Source organism: Arvicanthis niloticus, chromosome 20 (genome assembly GCF_011762505.2).
Source record: "Arvicanthis niloticus isolate mArvNil1 chromosome 20, mArvNil1.pat.X, whole genome shotgun sequence".
In the NCBI taxonomy this organism is placed as follows: Eukaryota; Metazoa; Chordata; class Mammalia; order Rodentia; family Muridae; genus Arvicanthis; species Arvicanthis niloticus.
Window position 1 is genome coordinate 32,120,813 of NC_047677.1, and position 24,698 is coordinate 32,145,510.

The 24,698-nt window shown below is 45.0% G+C and overlaps 1 protein-coding gene across 1 annotated transcript in view; it reads right to left on the reverse strand.

Annotated features, from left to right (window-relative positions):
- The window catches only part of Reep3 (receptor accessory protein 3), an 85,209-nt gene that overhangs the window by 10,601 nt on the left and 49,910 nt on the right, over positions 1 to 24,698 (reverse strand). The window contains exons 3-6 of the mRNA XM_034524364.2: positions 16,908 to 16,984; positions 12,913 to 13,033; positions 12,047 to 12,160; positions 1,838 to 1,982 (exon numbers count right to left, since the gene is read on the reverse strand). Of these exons, the coding sequence (XP_034380255.1) occupies positions 1,838 to 1,982; positions 12,047 to 12,160; positions 12,913 to 13,033; positions 16,908 to 16,984 (457 nt within the window). The remainder of the gene's footprint in view (positions 1 to 1,837; positions 1,983 to 12,046; positions 12,161 to 12,912; positions 13,034 to 16,907; positions 16,985 to 24,698) is intronic.

A 24,698-nucleotide genomic window follows, 5' to 3' on the forward strand; every position in this document is an offset into this window, starting at 1 on the left:
GTATCTGTGTATGGGGATGTGCAAGTAGTTCAGGTGCCCACTGAGGCCAGAGGTGGTGCATCCCCCTGAGCTGGGGCTAAGGCAGCTGGGAATAATGCTGGGAACTGAACTTGGGTTCTTTCAAAGAGCAGTGTACACTCTTAATCAATGAGCCATCTCTCCAGCCCTAGCCTTCACTTGTTGAAGAGGAGCTTTGATTAGGTGTGGAAGCTAACATCTGGGAAGCTGAAGCAGGAGGACTGCCAAGGGCTGAAGGCCAGCCTGGGCTACATTACAAAACTTGATCTTTTAAAAAGAAAGAAAGACAAAGGAAGGGGTCCTTACTTTATTTTTAAAATTAACTTGAGTTATAAATGATGATTTTTCAGTCTCCCTCTAAGGAGAACTTAAGGTTTTGAAAAGATGATTAACACTATAATAATAATAATAATAATAAAAAAAAAAGTCCTAAGCATCGGAGTTTTCAGTGTGGACACAAAGGAAGACTGAGGCAGACACGATACAGGATGAAGGGACTCGGCCTGTTTATGTGCAATTCTTCCAAGGCCACACCAGTTCAGTAAGAGCACAAAACATAGCAACCATGCCATGGGCATCATTTCTGCAGAAGAGGCCTACACGTTAGCTCTTGAATTAGCTGGTGCCACCTGCTTAAGACTTCTCTCTGACCTGCAAATGTCAGCCCACAATCTGAACAGAGAGTGCTGATGACCAGTCAGAACCAAAGCAGAAGTGAGCTGGGAACCATATGCACAGCTCCTAAAAACTCAAAGATGCATAAGAGGCTCGGCTCTCAGCTGCACGGTTGTTGTGCGCAGCCACGGGCAAGTACCTGAAGTCTGACTTAAGAGAAAATCGGAGAGAACGGGCTACAGGTAAAACAGAAGCTCAAAGACATATGCTTGGGCCGGGGGGTGGGGGGGTGGGGGGAGGGGGGGAGTTCAGCTGGTAGGATGCTTGTCTGGCATCCGCAGAACCCTGGATTCCATCCCTAGCCTTGACACTTGGGAGGTAGGAGCAGGAGTACAGGAAGTTCTCAGTCACCCTTGGCCAGCATCGGCTATGACGCTCTGTCTAGAGAACAGACAACACACCAAATAAAAAACCCCAAAGCATATGCTTCAAATAGGTCAATATTGCTGTGTGGGGTAGCTCATACCCGCAGTCCTAGCACTGGGGAGGTAGAGGCAAGAGGATTAAGAAATTGAAGATAAGCCAGGTAGAGGCATCAAGGTTATATGCTCATAGTTTCATTACGGAAGCTTTGTTGTTTTCTTGCGTGCGAAGATGTGGTGTGTGTGTGTGTTTGTGAGCACACATGTGCACATGGTTTATGATGCATATAGAGGTCAGAAAATTGATTTTACTTCTTCCTTGGGTCCTATTAACTCTGGCAGGGGGGTGGGGAGTAGGGACATTAAAACAGGATAGTGGTGGTGCACATATTAAATTTCAGCATTTGGGGAAGCAGAGGAAGGCAGATCTCTGTGAGTTTGAGGCCAGCCTGGTCTTCAGAACGAGTTCCAGGACAGCCAGGGCTATGCAGAAGAAACCCTGTCTTGAAAAACTAAAAAAAAAAAATAAAAAATAAAAAATAAAAAATAAAAAAAAATAAAATAAAAACAACAAACAAACAAACAAAACCAAAGAAGTTGCAGACAGCTTTACCTATACAGCAAGTCTGAGACCAGCGCAGGCTACATGACCCTCTGTGCCAACAATAACGGACAACAAAGCAACGTCAGTTCTGTGTCCAGCACCGTGTATTCTTTGGCACTCATCCTGACCCTTAGCCCATTTATGAAAGGCTCCCTTGCATCACGACAAACAGGCATACCTGGTGACTCAGTGGCTTGTTTGCTTTTCCTCTTTGCTTCTGGCAAAGTCTGGTAGGGCTTGTGTCCCACGGGCTCATCCCCTTGGATAGCTGTCAGATCATGCATGCTGAAACTTCGCAAACGCTCTGTTATGGCTCCTTGGCTCTATTTAATAGAGATGTGATAAGGTCTGAGAAGAAGATACTTTCAAATACTTAGTATGCTTAGTTTATCATACAAGTCTGTTTGCTGTGAAACGCAGTGACATTTTGCTAAATAAATAACATCCCTACAACTTTCTACCACAGATAGCATACACTATTTACATTTTTTCAGTACCACAAATTGTTTATGTTTTCTTTATGACATGGCTGCCATCTATATAAACGCGAATCTGTTTTGCTTTTTCATGCATTTCAAAGTATGCCATTACATTAATACAATTTATTCTAAGCATTTTAGCATTATGCTAAACCTTAAGATTTTTTGTTTAAGTATAATGAGATTAACTTCGGAGAAAATCGGCATCCATAATTCTGAGCTGTGGTTCAGTATTCTGGGTTAGTAAGAGTAAAACTAGCCGGTTCACGGTATATTTTATTTTGTCTTCATACAGGGTTTATTTATTTATTTATTTATTTGTTTATTTAGGTTTTTCGAGACAGCGTTTCTCTGTGTAGCCCTGGCTGTCCTGGAACTCACTCTGTAGACCAGGCTGGCCTCGAACTCAGAAATCCCCCTGCCTCTGCCTCCCAAGTGCTGGGATTAAAGGCGTGCGCCACCACAGCCTGGCTATTTTTTTTTTTTTTTTTTTATGTGCCATCGTGTATGTTTGTGCACTATATGGTACAGTTCCTTCAGAGGGCAGAAGAGGCTGATTCCCTGGACCTGGAGGTACAGGCATCCACCTACCATGTGGGTATCAGAAAGTGAACCAGGTCCTCTGGAAGAGCACTTAATGCTCTTAACCACTGAGCTGGCTCTCCATTTTGGTCTTACCAATATGACAGATACAGGCAAACATTTAATCGTAAATGAATTAAAATGAAATCAAATGAAAACTCAGTTCTTTCCTTACCCTGGCCACACCTGAGATGTTAACGGCTGTCTGCAACTGTAGTGTTTACAGTTCAGCCATTGCAGAGGGCATCTTAGCACGGCCATCGCAGACAGCATCCCCAACACAAACACACACACACACACACACACACACACACACACACACACACACGATATTCAACAGTTCCTATTACTCCACTGCTTTCATGGGGACATGCATCCGAACCTTTATGATATATCTCCCTAAACTATGAAGCTCTGAAAAAAGAAAAAAAAAATAAATCTAAATTTACCCACTTTAAATCTGCATAGCATACGGATGATTCATTGTTTTATTTATAGCTAGACTAAAAATACGCGTCTCAAGGCTCTAACACTGGTTATTTCTTCTCGTGCATGTGAATTTATGACTGCCTCTACTTATAACATTGCCATGGAAACTTGTCCATAACGGTTCATCTCTAAACTTCCAAGTTAAAGGTGTTACAAACATTTGCGTGTTTCTCTCCACTTGTATTCAACCCTGAAGAAACAGCTCTTCAATCCCCAAGTCGTGATTCAGTACGGCTGGTTACCGACAGATAACCTACTACGTCACACAACACACCATTCCCAATCCCCCAGGGGTAAGCTTTGTATTTCTACTGTATGTTCCGAGTTGCAAGAAGAATGTGTAAAGTTGGGACTGGAGAGAAAGCCCAGTGGCTAAGAGTAATCACTGCTCTTGTAGAGGACCCAGGTTCAATTCCCAGCACCCACATAGTAGATCATCTGTAACTCCAATTCCAGGGGATCTGATAATCTCGTCTGAACCTCCTTGGGTAGCAACCAAACATTCATGTGGTACATATACACACATAAAGGCAAAACACTCTTACACAAAATAAATAAAATTATCTTAAAAAAAAAAAAGAATCTTTAAAGTCCACTTCTTCAAGAAAATAAGTGGATTTCACACATTTAAAAATTATTTTTTGGAGTCAGGTATGGTGGCCCATGCCCTTAGTCCCAGCAGTTGGGAGGCAGAGGCAGGTGGATCTCTGAGTTCAAGGTCAGCCTGGTCTACATAGAGAGTTCCAGGCCAGCCAGAGGTACATAATGAGACCCTGTCTCCAAAAAACAAATACATAAAAATTCTTTTTGGGCTGATGAGATTGCTCAGTACGTAAAGGTCCTTTCCAAGCAAACCCAGGGAACTTGAGTTTGACAGCCAGAACCCATGTAAGAAGGGAAAGAGAGAATGCACTCCACAAAGTCGTCCTCTGACACATATGCCTTCCCTCCATCATGCATACACAATAAAACTTAGTGTGTTTGTTTTCTCTTGACCGGATAGCATTTACAAAGGTGGGAACAAGACACTTGGAGGCATAGGGCAAGGAAGTGCCTGTGTCCATCTCAAAGACGGCTTCCTTCCTCAGCACAGTTGTTCTCTGTGCCTTTGTCTGTGACTCCTCTCAATAATTCATGGCTTTTATCCATCCCATAATTACACACAAACGGCATGGAAGTCTACATAGTATGACTTGGGTCTTAAATGTTTCTTCAAAGGCCTATGTCCCCAGCCTGTATAGCTATTGGCAGGTCTTTAAGAGGTGGTGACCAATGAAAGGCCTTGAAGGCGATTTTGGGGACCAAACCTTCCTGCTGTCAGGAGGTGAGCAGACTGCTCTATTACCATAGGCCGATTTGATGAAGGTCCAAGCACCAGGATCCACCAGTGATGGACTAAAACCTCTTCTAGCTCAGGAGTCAATATGCACGTTTCTCAGGAAGCTGATTAACACACTTTGTTACCAGAAGGTGCCTGTTTGGAGTGCAATTTCTTCTAAGGTTTACTTTTTTCTTTTATGGGTGCTTTATCTGAATGTATGTCTGTGCACCATGTGCGTGCCATGCCTGTGGAGCCGGAGGAAGGTGTATCAGAGCCCCTGGAATAGGAATTACAGACAGTTGTGAGTTACCATGTGGGTGCTGGGAAGCAACCTGCAGTCCTTTAGAATAGAGCAGCTGGCGCTCTTAATCCCTCAGCCACCTCTCCGGTCCCCTGAGTGCAATTTCTAGAGCTGCTTTTAATGAGCTGAAGTGGCCCTAAATATTGACTAGATCAGTAATTGTACACCATTGCAAACTGTGGTGCTTTTAACTGGTGCACTCGGTAGATAACACCTACCACACAAATGAACTAGACTACAGTTGTGTGATGTGTTGGCTACTGGAGCAAGATGCTAAGAAACTAGAAGATGGGGCGAGTCTTAGGTTTCTGCTCTACTAGTGCATTTAGAATGCTCTTATATCAAGCAGGTCATTAATATGCAAACAAGTATTTATTTAATTTATGCCTATATTTCCCCCCCCCCACAACCTGACACAAGCCGGAGTTATCTGGGAAGAGGAACCTCAGTTGAGGTACAGAGTTCCTCTGTAGTGCATTTTCTTGATTGAAAATTGACATGGCAGGGACTGGCTCACCGTGGGTGGTGCTACCCTGGGCATGTGATGCTGAGTTGTATAAGACAGCAGGCTGAGCCAAGGAGAAGCAAACCATAAGCAGCACCCCTCGAAGGCCCCTGCTTCAGTTCCTTCCTGGAATTCCCGCCCTGACTTCCCTGGGGTGAGCTGGGAGATAATCCTCCCCTCCCCCAAGTTGCTATTGCTCCTGCTTTTGATCACAATAGAAACTTAATCAGTTGTGATTGCTAAGGAGTTCTTCATAGAGAGCAGTGTGTTTCAGTGTCAACAATGGAGTCTCCCAGGCATCTCAAAAAAGCACCACTGTTCACCTACACTAGGAGGTAGCCTCAGGCTTAAACTCAGAGCAGGCCCAACTCTGGTATCTGGGGACTCACTTAAGGCCTATATTGTAATCTAGCTCTTGAGTTACTATTACCAGTAGCTAAACTTTATCAACATCATCTAGGCTTCCAGGAAGTGAAATTACTGTACAGAAAAGGCAGAAAGTGGGGCTAAGGGCGTAGCTCAATTGGTCAGAGTGCTGGCTCAGCATGAGTGAGCAGGAAGCCCAGGGCTCCGTTCCCAACACTGAATAAACAGGACCTGGTGGCACTTGTCTGCCATCCCAGCAGGCAGGACAGGAGGCAGGAGGATCAGAAGTTTACAGCCCTCCTCAGCTACAAAGTGACTTCTATTCTTTTCTCCGGAGCTGGGGATGGGGGTGGGGGGAGGGAGAAGAAAATTCAGCCTATTTTCTTAGAGTCCACAGAACAATAGATTGGTGTAACAGACACTGGATTCTAGAACACTTAATTTTGTTCTGGACTTTCTCTCTCTCTCTCTCTCTCTCTCTCTCTCTCTCTCTCTCTCTCTCTGGATTCTGCCACTTAACAGCCATAAGATGCAGATGCTAAGGCATATCATCTACACTGACTTAAGGATTAAATATTCTTCCTACCTATAAAGGGGTTGACACTGAATCTCTAAAACCGGCTACATCTCCAGAATGGTAGCTCTCAAATGGACATGGTCTGTGCCCCCATCAACACCACCGTGGGAATTCCTATACACATGTGTATGCTTTTTTGTTGTTGTTGTTGTTTTTTGTTTTTCCAGACAGGTTTTCTCTGTGTAGCCCTGGCTGTCCTGCAACTCACTCTGTAGACCAGGCTGGCCTCGAACTCAGAAATCCACCTGCCTCTGCCTCCCAAGTGCTGGGATCAAAGGCGTGCGCCACCACTGCCCGGCATGTGTATGCTTTTTAATTTATTTCTTTTCCAGAAATCATCACCCCTTTGAAGCAAGGTCTTTCAGCCTTAACACCATTGCCCTTTGGAGCTGGAAAGTCTTAGCAGTGTTTCTGCCTTGGAGGACAGTAATCTGCATCCCTGGCCCCAGCTAAGGAGGTGCCAGGAGTGGCTCTTTGTCATTTGTGACGAAGGAAAATGTCCCGAGGTGGATAAGATGATAAGACTCAATAGCTGAATAATCTCAAAATCCTTTCACAAACAGAAAAGTCATTAAAACAGATAGCAAGAGGTCAGGAAATTGAAGCTAATGGCGGTGGTTTAAAAAAAAAAAAACCAGTTAGATTTCAGCCATTTTACCACAGAACCTCTAATTTATATATAAAGAACTAGGGGGTGGTCTCTTAGGGAGGTGTAAGGAGAAGAGGCCGTCAGAGTGAAGCCTGAGCTGGCCGAAGGGGCCAACGCTCCTGCTCTTCATCTGCCCTTCATTGCACAGGCGACAGCGGTCAGCTACATCAGTGCCACCTGCGTCTCCCACGTGGAAGCAGGGATGTTGAGCATCTTCAGCAGAATCCTTGAAGGTCCTTCATGTATTTGTGCTTCGCTCAGCCAAAATAAACTTGTGCACCGACCTTGCGAACAGATGCCTGGTAATGAGGCTGCAGGACTGAGCAACATTTCCAGAAAACCACTTTAAGGTGTTAATAAATGTCCCGATTAGATTCCTGTTTTCATTTTTTAACATGCTCAGGTGATTCAACCTGGGGATTCCAGGGAGGAAATTACTGTTCTCTAAATATCATACGAAGAGTCCAGGAGTTTTTACCCCTAAACGATATTTCTAACAAACTACATGGTACTTAAAAAAAAAAAAAAAAAAAAAGCACAAATTTTGCCATCGTTTTTTTCTCCCAGTTTCTCCTCAATCCTGACCTATTTCTTAGTTTGGTTCCAATTTACTTGAATTTGAAATGCCTGCTTCAGTACGTTCTTTTGTAATAAGACTTTTGTAATAGATATAAAGTCTCCACAGATGAAACTAATTTCAGCCACTTTAAAATAAGCGCAGTATAACCTGAGGCCAGCAGAGCTAACATTACATCGTACTTAACAATTACTGACTATTTTTAAGAGACATAACAGAACCAACAACTAATCAAGTGTCCAGCACTCCTGGAGTCATCATGAGACCATGACATCACCTCCCCTCCCCAGACCCCACTGATACTTTTTACTTAAAGACCCACAGCCTCACCAGCAATAGGGAAGTGAAGTTCAGTGGTGGGCTTGTTTCATAGCACTGACTCTGATGGTTTTGGAGCCTCTGTTTCCTGCCTGGGAGGTGGAGGTGACTTTGAATTGTTAAATATAGAAGTAAAAATCCAGGAATCACAAAGGCGGAAGCAGATGCTTCTTTTGGGACATTTTTATAGACAAGTCTCTCTGTGAGGTATTATTATTTAATAATAGAGGGTCTTAACAGACAAAAGACAGGTTACATATTTCAGTTAGCAATCCAGACACTGGCTATATATACAGCCAGGCAGTAACTGTCTGATTTGCTGCTGCATCAGTTTCTCCTGTCTTAGACTGGACATGAAACAGAGAGAGAGAGATGTTAAATGGGGAACATACGGGCTGGGGGAATTGTAAAACCTGGTGAAAGCAAACTATGAGATGGAATGAGGGAATAAGAATACAATAACACCATGAGGTTGGCGGCGTCCCATGAAGCAATGACAGGATCGGTAAATACACGTCAAGATAGGGTGAATGCCCTACAAAGCACTTATACTATATAATGTGTCTCTGTCTCAGGAGCTGGAGGGATGGCTCAGTGGCTAAGAACACTTGCTGGTCCTACAGAAGACATGGGTTTGGGTCCCAGCCCCCACATAGCAGTTCACAGCAATCTCTAACGCTAGTTCCAGGGGATGCAATCCCTGCTCTGTCCTCTGTGGGGTAAGAGGCACATACCCGGTATACATCCTTACAAGGACCAAACACGCTAGAAAGGATCTCTAAATGTCAAACAGAACCACTGGAATTTCTTTCTGTACTTACTAAAACAATGGCCTCCTATGTGTTCTTAAAGCACATTTAAAGTTGAAATTGAATTTGCAGTTCTCTCCACAGGATCATGTTGAAGCTTTTAAAAATGACGAGTTCAGAAATGCCCTTGAGGTGTAAATAAATAAAATCACGTGGCCTGCAAGGTCGAACCATGTCAAGCTCAAAGGGGAGGCGGTGAGCCATTTGTTATCACACCCTGTAGTTGAACTCACGACTCTAAAGCCACTGACTCCTGCTACAGGACTTCAATCTCTCCCTTCCACCTCCCTTCTACCTCCCTTCTCTCCCATCCCCCCCCCCCCATCCCTCACCCCTCCCACCCCGGTTAGTCAGCACAGCAAGATCACAGTTGTTAAATCCTTGGTGTTCTTCTTACTGCTGAGCTGGGCCAAGTTGCATCACTAGACTTTGCTTCTAATATAATTTACGCTGCTTTGTCTCACGGTGTTAATAATTGCCATTTCGGTTTCCATTTGCTCAGTTGTCCTACTGTGCGCATAGTCACCAAAACACATGTTCATGGTGCTCAGGGGGACGCAACGGCTGGGCAGGCACACTCTGTTTGCACCCTGTGAGTTCTTTGGTGGGTCGCACCACACACAGAGCTGGGATAAGTATCTCTCGTGCACAGCCATCAAGTTTACTTTACTGTCTCCTCTATGCTTCGATTTTGTACTTCTTCCAGAAGCATCTCTCTTGGAACTTTTGAGCCACAGATTCCGTTTCCAAGTGTTTACACTTGGACTTGATGCACAGCGTCCTTCTGGGGAATTGCGCCATCTCCCTTCTGTGCTGGATAACCTATTTCCCAGATCCCATCGGTTTACTTCTTTTCTCTTTTCCTCTTTAGCTTTGACAGAACATATCCACCCCGACAAAGTATGTGCAGCTGGTACATTTTATGAGTTTGCTTGCATAACTTAAGAAGAAATTTATTCCTTTTCAATTATTTTAAGTTCATGCCCGATTGGCAGGCTTGCCTATTATAGAACTTGGGCCGGAGTTACCCGTTGGAATCATGGGTGATGTCATCAGGGTGACATCATGCCAGCTTCATGATCTCACTGTCACTAATTATAAATTTCCTGCTATTCTGATGCTAGGTCATTTGAACATGATGTGCTTTTAATGTCTGGAATCTAAGAATTCTAGCTTCCTTGCTGGTGTTTGGAGGTGGCATTTGGGTGGTGATGGCCCTGCTTGGAGATGGTCATTCTTCCCCTGTGGTGTGGGGTTATATATGGGCCTTTTGATCTGGAGGCTCACTGCCCTCAACATATTGTATGATTTATTTTTCTCTGATGATCATATTAATCCTCTCATTTCACAAGGTCTAGCTGGGAAGGATGATCTCTTGGGTGGTTTTTTTTGGTTGGATGTGTAATCAGCAATGTGTTTTCATGAAGCAAGAAACAAAACCCAGTAAGCTTCAATAAGCTCAAAATGTTGCTGTGTTAGTGTTTATCCATCTATTTTAAAGAAAGGAAACCCCCTTATAAGCCCAGTAAGAGGAAAACTATACAGTAGTAAACATTAAAACATATGACTATACTCTATAGCCATTATTGATATAATTATCTACATATGTCCTGTTAGTGAATCTCCACTTAGCCCTCACTACGACACTGCTAGAAACAGCATGCGGATTTCTCATCTTTTGATTATATTAACTCTGACAGGCGAGCCAAAGGCCTCTGCAAATGGAAAGCACCCTCAGTTAACGACACTCTTTCACGGCTGCTTAACTGAACTATCATCTTTCCATTGCATAGGTGAGTTAAGAAGAGTCTGACTCCAGCTGTGGAGATGGCTCAGCAGTTAAGAGCATAGATGACCCAGTTTCAGTTCCCAGCATCCACAGTAGGAGGCTCACAGCTGTCTGTAACTCTAGCTCCAGGGAATCCTATGCTTCTGATCTCCATCGGCCCCGGAGCTTACATGCAAACACACACACACACACACACACACACACAGACACACACACACATACATATACACACACACACACACACACACACACACACACAGACAAGCTTCTAGTCTCCATGGGCACCTGCCCTCACATACATACACAAGCACACACAGACACATACACACACAGACATACACACACAGACACACACATACACACTCACATGCACATACACACACACACACCTTCTAGTCTCAATAGGCACCTGCGCTCACATACATACCCACGCAAACACAGACACACACACACACACACACACACACACACACACACAGAGACAAGCTTCTAGTCTCCATGGGCACCTGCCCTCACATGCAAACACACATATATACACACAGAGACAAGCTTCTAGTCTCCATGGGCACCTGCCCTCACATGCAAACACACATATATACACACAGAGACAAGCTTCTAGTCTCCATGGGCACCTGCCCTCACATACACACTCACAGAAACACAGACACACACACAAACTAAAAATAAATCTTAAAACAACAAGAAACATCAAAAGAGCTCCATAAAGAAAGCAGAACACGAATACCCCCGTCTTATTTCATATTAGTAAACCATTCGAACGATATTAAGATTCCTGGGTTTCCACTACGAGCAAGTGCAGTGCCATCATGTACGCTCACAGACACATCACCCTCATACCCTCCTTTAGACACAAAGCTCCCAGGTACACACAAATTAGCAAACTGCTCATGGTAACGTCAAAGGTCGTGGCCAGCACTGTGAAATCTTTTCTCTTTATTTCCCATACACCACACACTAAAATCAGTTATGCTGTGCTATTGAAAATAAGCCACACCAATTACTCCATGCAAAGAAATCCGAAAGTCAGAACAACAGTTTCCAGAGAAGGCATTCAATCGGTTACTTGGCTTGAAAGAAGAACTACGGCATTAGTGACCCGCTGAGTAAACTCCCAGGTTCTAAGAATACGCTTTTCACATGCTTTATTTTGAATAAGCAGTTACCTCAAATTGGTGGAAGTAGAGGTGCAGAAGTAAGCCAGAAATCCTAGCAAGGCAGTGCGAGAGAGAGAAAGAGAGAAAGAGAGAGAGAGAAAGAAAGAGAGAGAGATCAAAGATACAAAGAAAAGAATGGTCATCTTTACTTAAGGTGATTTATCAAGACTATGCAAGGTTAAAAGGGGGGCTTTGCACCCCCCAAATGATATTTGCAGGTATGTTTTATTAGCTACTTCTAATTTCATAATTAATTAAGAGCTTTGGATTCCCAAGAAGCATAAAAAATGAAGTGTCAAACTATCATTAAAATTACCTACTGGCTTATTCCAGTGTTAGAATAAATATGAAACAAAATTCTACCACAGCTCTACAATGATCTAACATAAAACTAGCTACCTCTCCTCATCTGCTGAGGAGAAGACCCTGACTAAACAAAGGCAAACTTACCTTCACTGCTGCGGTGACGGCGGCTGCAGCTGCTAAATTCAAACCCTGCCGTCCAAAATTCACCATTGTCTCGTAGCCTCTTTCTTTGGCTTGGACAATATAATCATCAATTTCCTGGGGGTGGAAAAATTAACAGTAAAATTACGTGTGGTAGCACACCTCTGGAATCCCTGTAGGGAGGTAGGGGCAGTTAGAGCCGAACTAACTGATAAGTTAGGTACTTTTGAATAAGTTCAAAGCCAGCCTGGGCTATAGGAGGCCCAGAGGAAAAAAATAAATTAAGCTGAGTACGGTAGTGCATGCCTGACCCCTAGTACTGTGGGTAACCAGATCTTTGTGTAAGTTTGAGGCCAGCCTGGTCTACACAGGGTGTTCCAGACCAGCCAGGACTATAGAGTAAGACCCTGTCTTAAAAACAAAAACTGGCCAGGCAGTGTTGACGCATGCCTTTAATCCCAGCACTCGGGAGGCAGAAGCAGGCAGATTTCTGAGTTCGAGGCCAGCCTGGTCTACAGAGTGAGTTCCAGGACAGCCAGGGCTACACAGAGAAACCCTGTCTCGAAAAAACAAACAAACAAACAAACAAACAAACAAACTGGCAAAGAGCAGCAACAACACACCAGTAGAAGTTAGTTTATTCAGGTTTATGAGACAGGGTCTTACTGTGTAGCCCTGGTTGGCCTGGAACTAGATATATAGATCAGGCTAGCTAGCCTCCAACTCAGAGATTTACCTGTCTCTGCCTCCCAAGTTGTGCTCCACTTCCCCCTGTTAGTTTTATTTAGAATAATGTTAAACCTCTGGTCATTAACACATGCTGACACACGCTACTTAAAGACAGTGCGGGAGTAACCGGTAAGACTTACCCTTTCCTTTGACGACAGCAGGGGATGAAGGAACTTTCTATAGATTAAACTGGCCCCTCGAGTGTAGGGCGACAGCAGCCAAATGACAAAGGCAATCTTTAGCTCATAGTACAGGGGAAACCTAAGAAGAAGAAACAAAATAAAGAAGCAAATCTTGGTAAGAAACAAAATAACAAGGGAGTCCCAAAGTCCCTGGGCCAGTTTCCACATGTCAAAGTTGCTGGCAAGGGAGACAATCATGGCAGAATTTATCTATCTATCTATCTATCTATCTATCTATCTATCTATCTATCTATCTATTTAGTTTTCTCATGGTGGAATTTACAGATGCATTCATCTCATTCAATCATTGATAAGTTGACAAAAGAACCCAGCTACCCTTGCAGACATCTTGCTAGGGACAGCGCCTATACTGACTATGGTGGCTCAGACAGGACAAACTACCATCTAGACACTGCAGCTAGGGACAGTCTCAGAGGTATGTGACTCACTGACACCAGGGGACCACTCTGTCTCTCCAAGGTACACATTCCCTCAGCTTTCTCAGAACTCCCTGACAATTTTCTCTCCAAATTCCAGTTGCAGACGGTGAGTGTGGGAATTATCACCAAAGGAGACTGGAAGCCAGTTAGGTGCCTTTCCTGTGTGTGAAGTTACTTCCCCAACCCTGAATAATGTAAACTGACTGGCTAATACAAGTGAACGTGACAGAATGAGACTGCTCTCTGACACTCTTCCAATTCCCCCAACCTCGTGCTTTCAGCTTCTGCCATGCAAATCCTTCCTTCTTCTGCCTTGGTTCTGAAGCTTACTTGGGCTGAACTCAACACCGCTGCAACCAAACAACTGCCTTGAGGTCACTTATGGAAGACACTGGTGTCTCCTGTTCTAACCCACTGTGCTTTGCCAGGCTGCCTGCTGCCACACTGAGAGCTAAGTCATACAGTGTGAGAGACCCACGGGGCACCAGGATACAAAGAGCCCCAAGTCTGTGTTCTTGTAGTAAGGCAGACAGCGGGGGGGGGGGGGGGGGACGGGGGACGGGGGACGACGACGACGACGACAGTGAGGAGTGACCACTGTGTAGTCAGCAAAGGTTCTCTGCCAAAGTGCACCGTTATGGAGGGCACAGACTCTCACTATTAGAAAACACAGAATAAAACCCCGTGTGAGCGTGCAAGTGTGTGTATGACGTATGGCTGGGTGTGAGCCCCATGGTACATGCATGTAGGTCAGAGGATAACTTTCAGGGGTCAGCTCGCTCCATCCAGATCGAACTCTGATTGTAAGTCTTGTGCGACAGGGATCGTCTGAGAATAAGCCATCTGGCCAGCCCAGCTTTTAACATCCAACACTTTCTATATTTTCCAATAATGCACATAAGCTATATTTTAAATTAGATTTAAAAAAAAGTCTTAAAAAAACGGAACTGTCGGGGCTGGGGATGTCGTTCAGTTGGTAAAGGGTTTGCCTACTAACACTTGAGAGTCTAATACCTAGCAATGCGCCAACAAACTAACACATATGGTGGCATATGTCTGGAATCCTAGCACTTAGAAGGGTTAGAGGCAGGAGGATCAGGGGTTCAAGGTCAGATTTGGCCACATGAGATCATATCTCAAAATAGACGAATAAATAAAGAGGGGAAGGAAGGAAGGCCTTTAAAACTGAGGCCCCTGGAATGGTTGAGAATCTCTGGTTTGTCTGTTAAAAACCAAGAGAAAATTCTCTTTGTACATCTACTCCAAAATCAACAGGGGAAAGGAATAGGGAATAGGGATAGGGGGACATTTATGCATATGCTCTGTGTGTGTGTTGTGTGTGTGTGTGTGCGCGCCTGCCTGTGAAGACCTGAAAAGGACATCAGGTCCCCTAGAATTGAAATCATAGACAATGGAGCCATTTCTCCAGCCTCAAGGTGAACACTTCAAATGAGAAAATGGCAGAGGGTGGCGTCTGGCTCTGAGTATATGCTAAGCATGTAGGGAGTCCTGGGGGGAGGTGGTGGGGGAGGAGAGAGAGAGGAGGAGGCAGGGGGAGGAAGAAGGTAGAGTGGGAGAAGAGATGGAGACAGAGGGGGGAGGGAGGGAGGGATGGGTGGAGGGAAGGATGGAGGGAGGAAGGGATTGCTTAGCACTAACTCATAAATGACGACAGGTTAAGAATGCTTAAGTCTGGCCAAGCGTGGTGAACCCTGCATTTAATCTCAGCACTCAGGAGTCAGATGCAGGCAGACCTCTGTGAAATTCGAGGCTACCCGGGAAGTCCCAGGAGACCTTGTTTCATAAAGAAAAGACAAAAATAAAAGAATATTGAAGTCTGATGATGTATACTTTCCCCCATGTGACAACGGGATGCAATGTCTATGAGAATATGAGACCAGAAATGGTGTAAAGCAGGTACAGGAAGGAACAGAAAGGGACCATTGAGTTCAAGTGGTTACCTATAGGAACTGCAGTCTGACATCTATCTGTCTGTCTGTCTGTCCACATACCCACCCACCCATCCATCCTCTATCTATCCATCTATCCATTTGCATTTATTATCCCAGGTAAAGAAAAGATAGCTTGGTTAGCTTCAGCTCCAGTCTATAATACATGGGAAGTTGGAAACACTGGCAAAGCCTCTGGTTCTCATATTTAAAAAGCAGACTTGTAGTGAGAATTTTGGTTCCTTTCAAAACAAAACACAGGGCTGGGCAGTGGTGGCACACGCCTTTGATCCCAGCACTTGGGAGGCAGAGGCAGGTGGATTTCTGAGTTAGAGGCCAGCCTGGTCTACAGAGTGAGTTCCAGGACAGCCAGGGCTACACAGAGAAACCCTGTCTCATAAAACAAAACCAAAAAAAAAAAAAAAAAAAAAAAAAAAAAAAAAAAAAAAACCAAAAAAACCAAACCAAAACAAAACAAAACACAGTACTATTATAAGAATATGTTTTCGTTTTAATCCCAGGTGTGAGGTATGGGGTTACTTCAGATTGTCCACAGCGGTCGACTGTGACCTGCCCTGAACTCCAGCAGGGGCGTGTTTTGCCTGGGGCTGATAGTTTCTGCCACTGTGTGATGTTTGGAATTCTGGGGACTTTACAGAGGGTGCATAAACGCTAGGGTCCTGAGAGGGGTGTGGGTTGCTGGCTAGTTGCTGTTGGTCTGGGTCTGTTAAGTAGCTGTGTGCAAAGAAGAAGAAAGAAGAAATCAGATATTGGGATGACAAAGATCAAGCTCAACACCTCGAATCAGCAGGAAGAAGTCTACCGATAACATTGCCCCCTTTACCCATTTTTCGCTCCTATCTAGTGTTACGGGGCTGAAAGGGTGAAAATGGCTGGAGAAGGGTAGAAGAGAGAGGAACAGACAAAGTAGCCAAAGTCAGGCTACAGAGACTTCTCCACTGGCATGGCGGGATGCAAAGGTACTCCGAAACGCCCCACGTGAGGAGATTCGAGTCCTTACATGTGGGTCCTTTATAAACTGTGAACTCAATGAGGGAAATGAGGGAAGGAACATGCTGTAATTATGTCTCCTGTTGCTTGGATAGAGCCGCCAGGGAGCTGCTGTCTGCTGTCGAGTGGGTGGGTGTCCCCGTGGCTGCCGACTTGATGTCTCAACGTTCGTGCCTCAGAGCTTTAGGGCTGGGCAGGGAGGGAAGGCTACGACCAGATGCTGCGGATTGGAAGAAGAGTCATTTCGGAAGCCCTCGAGAAAAACAGTTTGAAGTCATGAGTGTGGAAAGCAGATGACGACAGCCAGGTTCTCTATTTTAAGACTCTGGTGGGAGTGGGAGGTGGGCAGGGATTAGCACAGTGAGCTGCCTTGGTGAGGGCGGGCTCCACAGAAAGCGCTGTTGTCAAGGAAAACCGAGGAAGAAAAAGATGGGGAATTAAGTTGCTTGATCTATTTTTCACCGAGGGATGGGAGGGAGTGGGGGTGGCAAGATTGGGATAAGAACTCAGGACACCTGAAAGCACCTGAGTCCCTTGGAGCTGTGGAACTTACCAGGCAAGTGTCTGATCGGCCACCGTTTCAGTGACAGTGTAGAGGGCAAAGACTATCCAGTACATCATCCATCGGACCTGGAAGTCATAAAGGCACCCATGAAAAAACTGACTAGGATGACTGCAGGGCCTCCCACCCAAATCCCAGCATCTGGGATGCTCAGGCAGGAGGATTCCCTCCAAGTTTAAGGCTAGCTTGTGCTACACAGTGAATTGCATAGTAGCCTGGATGAAAGAAGTTATTTACTCTGAATCATTTTATATAAACACACATCTCTGGATATATAATATATTGGGGTCTAATACAGAGGACAGTGGTTCAGTTTTTAACAGGTTTTATGCATGAGTTTGTGGCATGACTACAAGTATCTGGGATACAGAGTCAAGAGCAAATCTCTGAGGCCTGATACAATGTAACTAAGTCACCAGAATCAAAAAACTATTTAATGTGCACATATATAAAATGGTCCAAGACATGATGGTATGCAATGCTCATTGGTCATTAAATATTTGCATTTATTTGGGTGTGATGGTGCATATCTTTAATCCTAGTACCTGGGAGGTTGAAGCAGGCGGATCTCTGAGTTCAAGGACAACCTAGTTTACACATCGAGTTCCATTCGAGCTAGAGCTACACAGTGAGTCCTTGCCTCAAACAAACAAACAAACAAACAAACAAATATTTGTATTCTTTTTTTGTGTGTTTGGTTTTTTGAGACAGGGTTTCTCTGTGTAGCCCTGGCTGTCCCGGAACTCACTCTGTAGACCAGGCTGGCCTCAAACTCAGAAGTCCGCCTGCCTCTGCCTCCCAAGTGCTGGGATCAAAGGCGTGCGCCACCACTGCCTGGCTAAATATTTGTATTCTTTATTTTTCCACATATAGAAATTTTTCACAGACCAAAGAACTACTGTAGAATGGTTATTCACATTACTGACAAACCCATAAAATCAGTCAGTGAGAAACCAAGGTACAGCAGCAGTTTGGGCGATTTTGATTTCCTGCCTGCTGACCCAGGGTCCTCAGCTGTCTCTTGGCTGTCTCTCTGTACTTTCACAGGCAGATGACACATTAGTTATTCTTAAACTCAGTCTCTCAGACGTATACCTGTTTCTCAGTACCAGCAGATACACTTTCAAGTAGGTTCAGGTTTTTTGTTTGGTTGTTTGGTTGCTTGGTTCCCTGTTCAACAATATAAGCAAACACACAACCCCACAGCAGCTGTGTGTTGGACTTGGGACTGCTACATACACAATATAGCAATAATGCCTTTAACCCCTATATTATTATGGAATGCAATTGCTTCCGTCAGAGGTAAGTGGCAGAGAGGTAAAAGGGCTTTCTCAGGGTCACTTTGCCAGGGAGTGGATCCAGGCTGGCTGACTCTGGGATAGATTAGATAGCTGTACCAGACATAGTGTGAAAACACCAGGAGCCCAAGCAAACCAATTGCTTTCTTCAGTCTGGTCCACGCCAGTGTCCTGAGAAGCAGCCATGTAAAAATATTCTTACTTAAAGTCAGCATGTGCCTAACCTGTGTGGTCTTGTAGCATCTTCATATGTGTCACGGGGCATGAGGCCGTGTTCTAATATGTCCTTATAAACTACTACTGAGTTTTGAGATAGATGTTTGTCTTACTGTCTCACAGACAACATCAACCTGTATGTAATTCAAGGCCAGGGGTGTAGTGAGTAGTGGAGGTGTTGCCCAGGATGTTGAAGGCCGGATAGTCCTCAGCTCTGCAGACACCATGATAGTAACCCTGGTACATATGGGTACTAGGAACTCAGTGCTATCCAGTAGATAAGTGGATAAGTGCTCTTATCCACTGGGTCAGTCCTCCAGATCTATTGTCTATTCTCTAAAGAGGAAGAAAAGAAGGCATTCTTTTGTAGGTAAACTAAACCATCGCCAAACTATATCGACAGTTTATTCTACACATTTTCCTTGTGGTACTGACTGTATTTTATTATTATTATTATTTCCTTAGACAGGTCTTGCTTTGTAGCCAAAGTTGGCTTCAAATATGTGATAATCCTCCTGCCTCAGCTTTCTGAGATTACAGGCATGTCTGGCACTGGCTATAATTTGATATAAACAAAACCCTATGGTATGAATTTGTCTTTTGTGAATGAATTTCTTGACAATCTGCTCCCTAGAGTGTAAGGGGATTTAATTCCTATCAGAAATAGGGACCTTCCATGTCATGTCACTGAGCTTAGGCAATGATTAAATGTCACTCCGTAAGCCTGTGGGGTTCAGGGGAACGACCACAGAGAAAGTCAGCCTTGGCAATGTGTGGCCTGGTTTTCACAGTAATAGATCTAGTTGGGATTTTACCTGGAACGATTATTCAGCAAGGCCTTAGGAAAACTGCCCCAAGGCCACCCAGCCTCTGTTTAAGGTTTTTTCCCAGAGGAAATGCCAAAAGTCAAGGTTAAAAAAACCTGGGGTGGGGGTGGGGAGCAGCTCATAAAATTGTACCTAGGGACACATGAAGACAGAGACCTAAGATAGTTTTCACGCCGGATAAAAATACTAATAACGAAGTGGGGCATTAGTGTTAATATTACTAATTCCTGTGAAAACCGTCACTTTGACTGTCCTAGGCATGTGTACAGGCCGTTCTGTGTCTGTACAGAACGTTGCTCTACCCCTGCAGATCCAGAATCTGCTGTCACTCTCACTGAAGTCTCACCTGTAAAGATGCTTAGCATATGCAAGTTGCTCTACCCCTGCAGATCCAGAATTTGCTGTCACTCTCACTGAAGTCTCATCTGTAAAGATGCTTAGCATATGCAGATAAACAGGACGCAGCATCCTCTAGTTGAGGTCAAGTCATCTCCAGACTCCTCATAATGTCTAATAGGATGCAAATCCTTCCTCCTCCTCCCTCTTCTCTGCAGCCTGAACTGTTGATCCCTTCTCAAGTGCTGGCATTATGGGTGTATATTACCACACCCAGCTCCATAATCATTTCAAGGTAGCTCACTTAATGGCCACAAAACACATTAAGTGCATCTTCTTAAGAAATACATCTCCAACAAGGCAATATACACACTAAGTTGAACACACACACACACACACACACACACACACACACCTTTGACTCATCTTTCATATAAAACATGACACAGTTAATTCTTAAGGACAGAGGTGCTATCATTAGCAATGACACGAATGGATACATCTGTATCCAATCTTAAACTGCCCGATTGTCATGCACGGGAAAAGACACAAGGATGGGCTGGCCAAATGAGATCTGGCTCAGGTGATAAGGAAGCTTGTCATCAAGCCTGATGACCTCTTGACCCCTTGACTTCCAGCCCCAGTACTCACAGGGGTAGAAGGAGAGACGCTCCTTCCTGCAAGCTGTCCTCTGACCTCCTTGCGTACTCTTGGGCACACACAGGAACCAGTAGAGGCATATACATACAAACAAATACATACAATCTCAGTACAGGCGAGAGGCATAGAGGTTTTTAATATTCTCATGCGATGACATTGCTACTGAAATTATGAGAGTATCAGTATCAGATGGGATGGCTAAGGTTGTTCTAAGGAATCCAGGTGAGAAGAAGAAAGCCTCCAAGGAAGAAGCAAGCACACATCCTCTGCTAGGGCAAAGGGAAGAGGAAGGAAAAAACTTGCTGTGTGAGGAAAAGGTCTTGATACGGGAAAACAGGAAATACAGGAAATAGGGCTGAAGGGGTGGACCCTTCTGTCTCTGTTCTGTGGCAGGACGGCAGTCATGGTTTTTTTTTTTTTTTTTTTTTTTATGGTTTTTCGAGACAGGGTTTCTCTGTGTAGTCCTCGCTGTCCTGGAACTCACTCTGTAGACCAGGCTGGCCTCGAACTCAGAAATCCACCTGCCTTTGCCTCCCAAGTGCTGGGATTAAAGGCATGGGCCACCACCGCCTGGCTAGTCATGTGTTAAGAGCAACCAAGCGGGACTTTGGGAATTACAAGAAAGATCTAGAAAAGGTTTTCTTCTGTTTTTGTGACAGGGTTTCTCTGTATAGCCCTGGCTGTCCTGGGAATCAAGCTGTAGATCAGGCTGGCCTTGAACTCACAGAGCTCTGCCTGCCGCTGCCGGCTGCCCTCAAGAAGTTGCTTTTATGGGTAAGAAAAAGATGCTGATTAGGAAAAGCTGGATCTGACTCTGACCAATGACATTAGAACACGGGAGGGAGTCTAGGGCAATGGAGGAGAGGCACCGGAAGGCAGCACCTGAGTGTCCCTCTCCTCAGCTCCCCTTGCAGGTGTGTGGGGCTGAATGTTCCCTTCTGACGCACACAGTCTGACCTAGAGCAGTTGGTGTGTACCTCCAGGCTTTCTCCTCTTCCTGCTGGCTAGCAAGGAATACAGTAGTCTCGGAAGCTGTGTGTTGAAGGTGAGCACTGCTCAAGAGCTGGGTGGGGTGGGGTGGGGGGAGATTCCTCTCTGAGATGGAAGGCCTTGCTTCCTAAATGGGCAGCACAGGACAGAATAAATCCCCACATCCCTCTGTCATCATATTCTTTGGTGTACTCGCAATCAAAGCATCTTAGCCCATAGGAGGCCCTACTCTAATCTTCGGAAACTGAGGCTGGGGCCATCATAGCAATGGTTCTAGGATTAGTTATGTACACATCAGGGCCTATTATGGGCTAGCTGAGGCACAGCTAATGACTGGCAGTGATGGAGACACGGAGAACTGTCTTCCGAGGCTCCGGCTGAGATCTCCTCAGGGACTCTAAGGAGTATCTGGAAAGCAACTGGAGGGTGGGAAACACAGGGCATTTTAATACAACAGACTGGGACGGAGTAAGAGGAAAACATGATTGTAATTCCCCCAGGAGGAGTGGCTTTCCGATTGAGCGTGTTAACTCTCTTCCTGTGTTGCCAGTGTATGTGAGTTTAATCAGCACCTCTCTCCTCCCTCATCATCTTCACTAGGGGGGAAAAAATCAGATCAATCATTGAGCCTTGCAAAAAGCTGTAAGTAAATCTATTCTGAAAGGCTGGTGGGCACCCAAAGGTTAAAGGTCAAGTTAACACAGCCGCGATGCTGACCTATGCTCCACTCTGCTTTGCTTTCCTCAGGAGGGCACCAGCATGCTTGTGACAAAATCAGATGCTTAAAGTTTTTATCAAGAGGCCGTGGGAGGACCAAGGCTCTCTTGGTAAAGCGCTCTTGCTATGCAAGGACCAGGACTTGGGTTTGGATCACCAGCACCCACATACAGAAGCCACGTTGGGGGCTGGAGAGATGCTTCAGCAGTTAAGAGGACTGGGGTTCAATTCCCAGCACTCACATGGTAGCTTACAACCGGCTATGACTCTAGTCCTAGGAGGTCCAGCACTACTTCTGGCCTTCACGAATTCGATACACAGACATACGTGCAGGCAAAATACTGATACCGCATAAAAACAAACAAACAGACAGACAGACAGAAAAGCTAGGTGTGCAGATGTGAGTCTGCAATGCCAGAGGCTGGGGGAGCAGAGACAATCAGTTCTTTGGGCTAGCCAGCCAGCCTAGCTGAATTGGCTAGCTGTGGGTTCAAAAAGAATGAAACACACACACACACATACACACGGGGGGGGGGGGAAGGAGAGACAGAGAGAGAGAGAGAGAGAGAGAGAGAGACAGAGACAGACCCTATATCAAAAATCTTTTTAAAAAGTGATTGTTTTTGGACCCTGGGACAAGGGACAGAGGCGCATATTTTACATACCAAAGCAAACCAGGCCTCCAGGTTCTTCCCAAGTCCCTATCTGGAACACCCTGCCCCCAACCCTAAATTTTCCAGCCCAGGGGCTTGGCTGCTCTTCCCCCAGAGGCTCTTTCTCCCCTATTTAATGCAGACATTTTTGTCTCTTGCTCTCTCTTCTGGCCTCTCCTCCTCTGGAGCACCCCACCCCTGAGCTACGTTCTCAGCCCATACAGAACCTCAACATCACTCAGATGTCAAAGGAAATTCATCTGCCAAGGAAATAAACCCCCTAATTAGGCAAGTTCTTTGAAAGATTAGAGAGTCATCCGTGATATGGAAACCACAGCACCTAAAGTGACATTCCGGTGACACAGTGCATGGACAGACGTTCCCTGACGGCGAGCCAGCACTGGCTGTATTACTGCTCCAAATCCATAAGGTTTTGATAAGCCTCAGCGTTTCAAAAATCCAGACAGTCATGTGACGGAGTTCTTAGCTTCCCTGTCCCGGAGGGATTAGAGGACATTTAAAGCCTGAGCAGTACAATAAAACAAACAAACCCAGAGGCGAAATGGACCATCAGAAGACCATGCTCCATCCAACGGGAACCCATTGACATCACCCTGATGCCCAAAGAGAAGTGGGGTCATTTCATGAGTCTTTTAACATTTTTCAACAAAAGAAGTTTCTATGCTCTACATCCTCAGGGGGGAAAAACAAACAAACAAAAAAACATTTTTTATGAAGATCCCAGGAAAAACAAACAGAGTACTGGAAATCTTGTAACTGTGAAACCTCTCTCCCACTGCAGAGTCCCATTGCAGAAACTGGAATCAGGAAAGTCAGGACTCAGCCCACAAACTCGGGGGTGGGGAGTGGTGGTGAAGATGAAGGTGAGGAGGTAGGTGAGGGTAGGGGCGGGGGCGGGGTAGGGGGTAGAAGTGTGGGTGGAGTTGAGGGTGGGGGGGTTGAGTTGAGGGTGGGGGCAGGGTAGGGGGTAGGAGTATAGGTGGGGTGTGGTGAGGGTGGAGGAGAGATTACCTCTGGTTTAAAAACACATGCTATGGGTTTTAAGAGCCATGGCTAATGCATTAACTAAGAAACGTTTTCCCCCCCTATATTGTTCCTTTGTATAACTTGTTATGTCGTTACTAGAACGTTATCATAATAGCAGCAATGACAATGTCTTCAGTGATACAACTTTACTAACTTACAGTGTGTGATTAGAAAAAAAAAAAACGAGCTGATAAGTTGATTTGACAAATATTCCTCTGGGTCTATTGTGCACAAAGCCTTTGACATGAAAGAGTCACTAACTATTATCGCAAGGTTCTCCGGCTTCAAGAGAGCTTTCATGGTAGGGTATGAATACAAGAAGATTATATATTAGAATAGAGAGTTTAATCCACATACAAGTACTAAAATCTTTATATGCTATGTGTTATTCACTGTTTTGTCTGCATGACAGTTAGGGGAAAGGCTTTCCCAGTTATTGGCTCACCCCTCCCCTTCCCCATTACCCTCCCCTGGTAAAGGTTATACATAAATCTGTGCACTGTGGTTAGCTTATATAACAGTCATTTCACTGAAACAAGAGGGAGGGATGAAGCCTGTCCCATCTACCATGTTCCCAGGACCCTGTGCCTGGTAAAGAGGACACAGAACAATCACGTTCAACACTTTTTGTTTTCTGGGGGAAGGTCTATAGGCGGGGCTGGTATGGAACTCAACTCCATAGCCAAAGAGTAATGACAGCCCTCCTGAGCACTGGGATTGTAGTAGTCACCAGGCCTGGCTTCTTTCTTAAAATTGAAGGTCTGGTGTCCAGAAGAAGGTAAGGGCCTAGTCAGTAAAGTCCCTACCTTGTAGGGAAAGCCCAGGGACCCGAGTTCTATCCATGGAAGCCACACGATGGTGGACTGAGAGGACCAACTCTATGAAGTTGTCCTATGACTGCCACACACTGACTGAGGCACATATGTGTCCACACGTACGCACATTTTGTGTGCACACAAAATCATAATAACTAAAACAAAAAAGAAAGTCAGCTCTTAATTGGTGAGACTTAAACAAGTAACTCAGGTGGCAGTATAC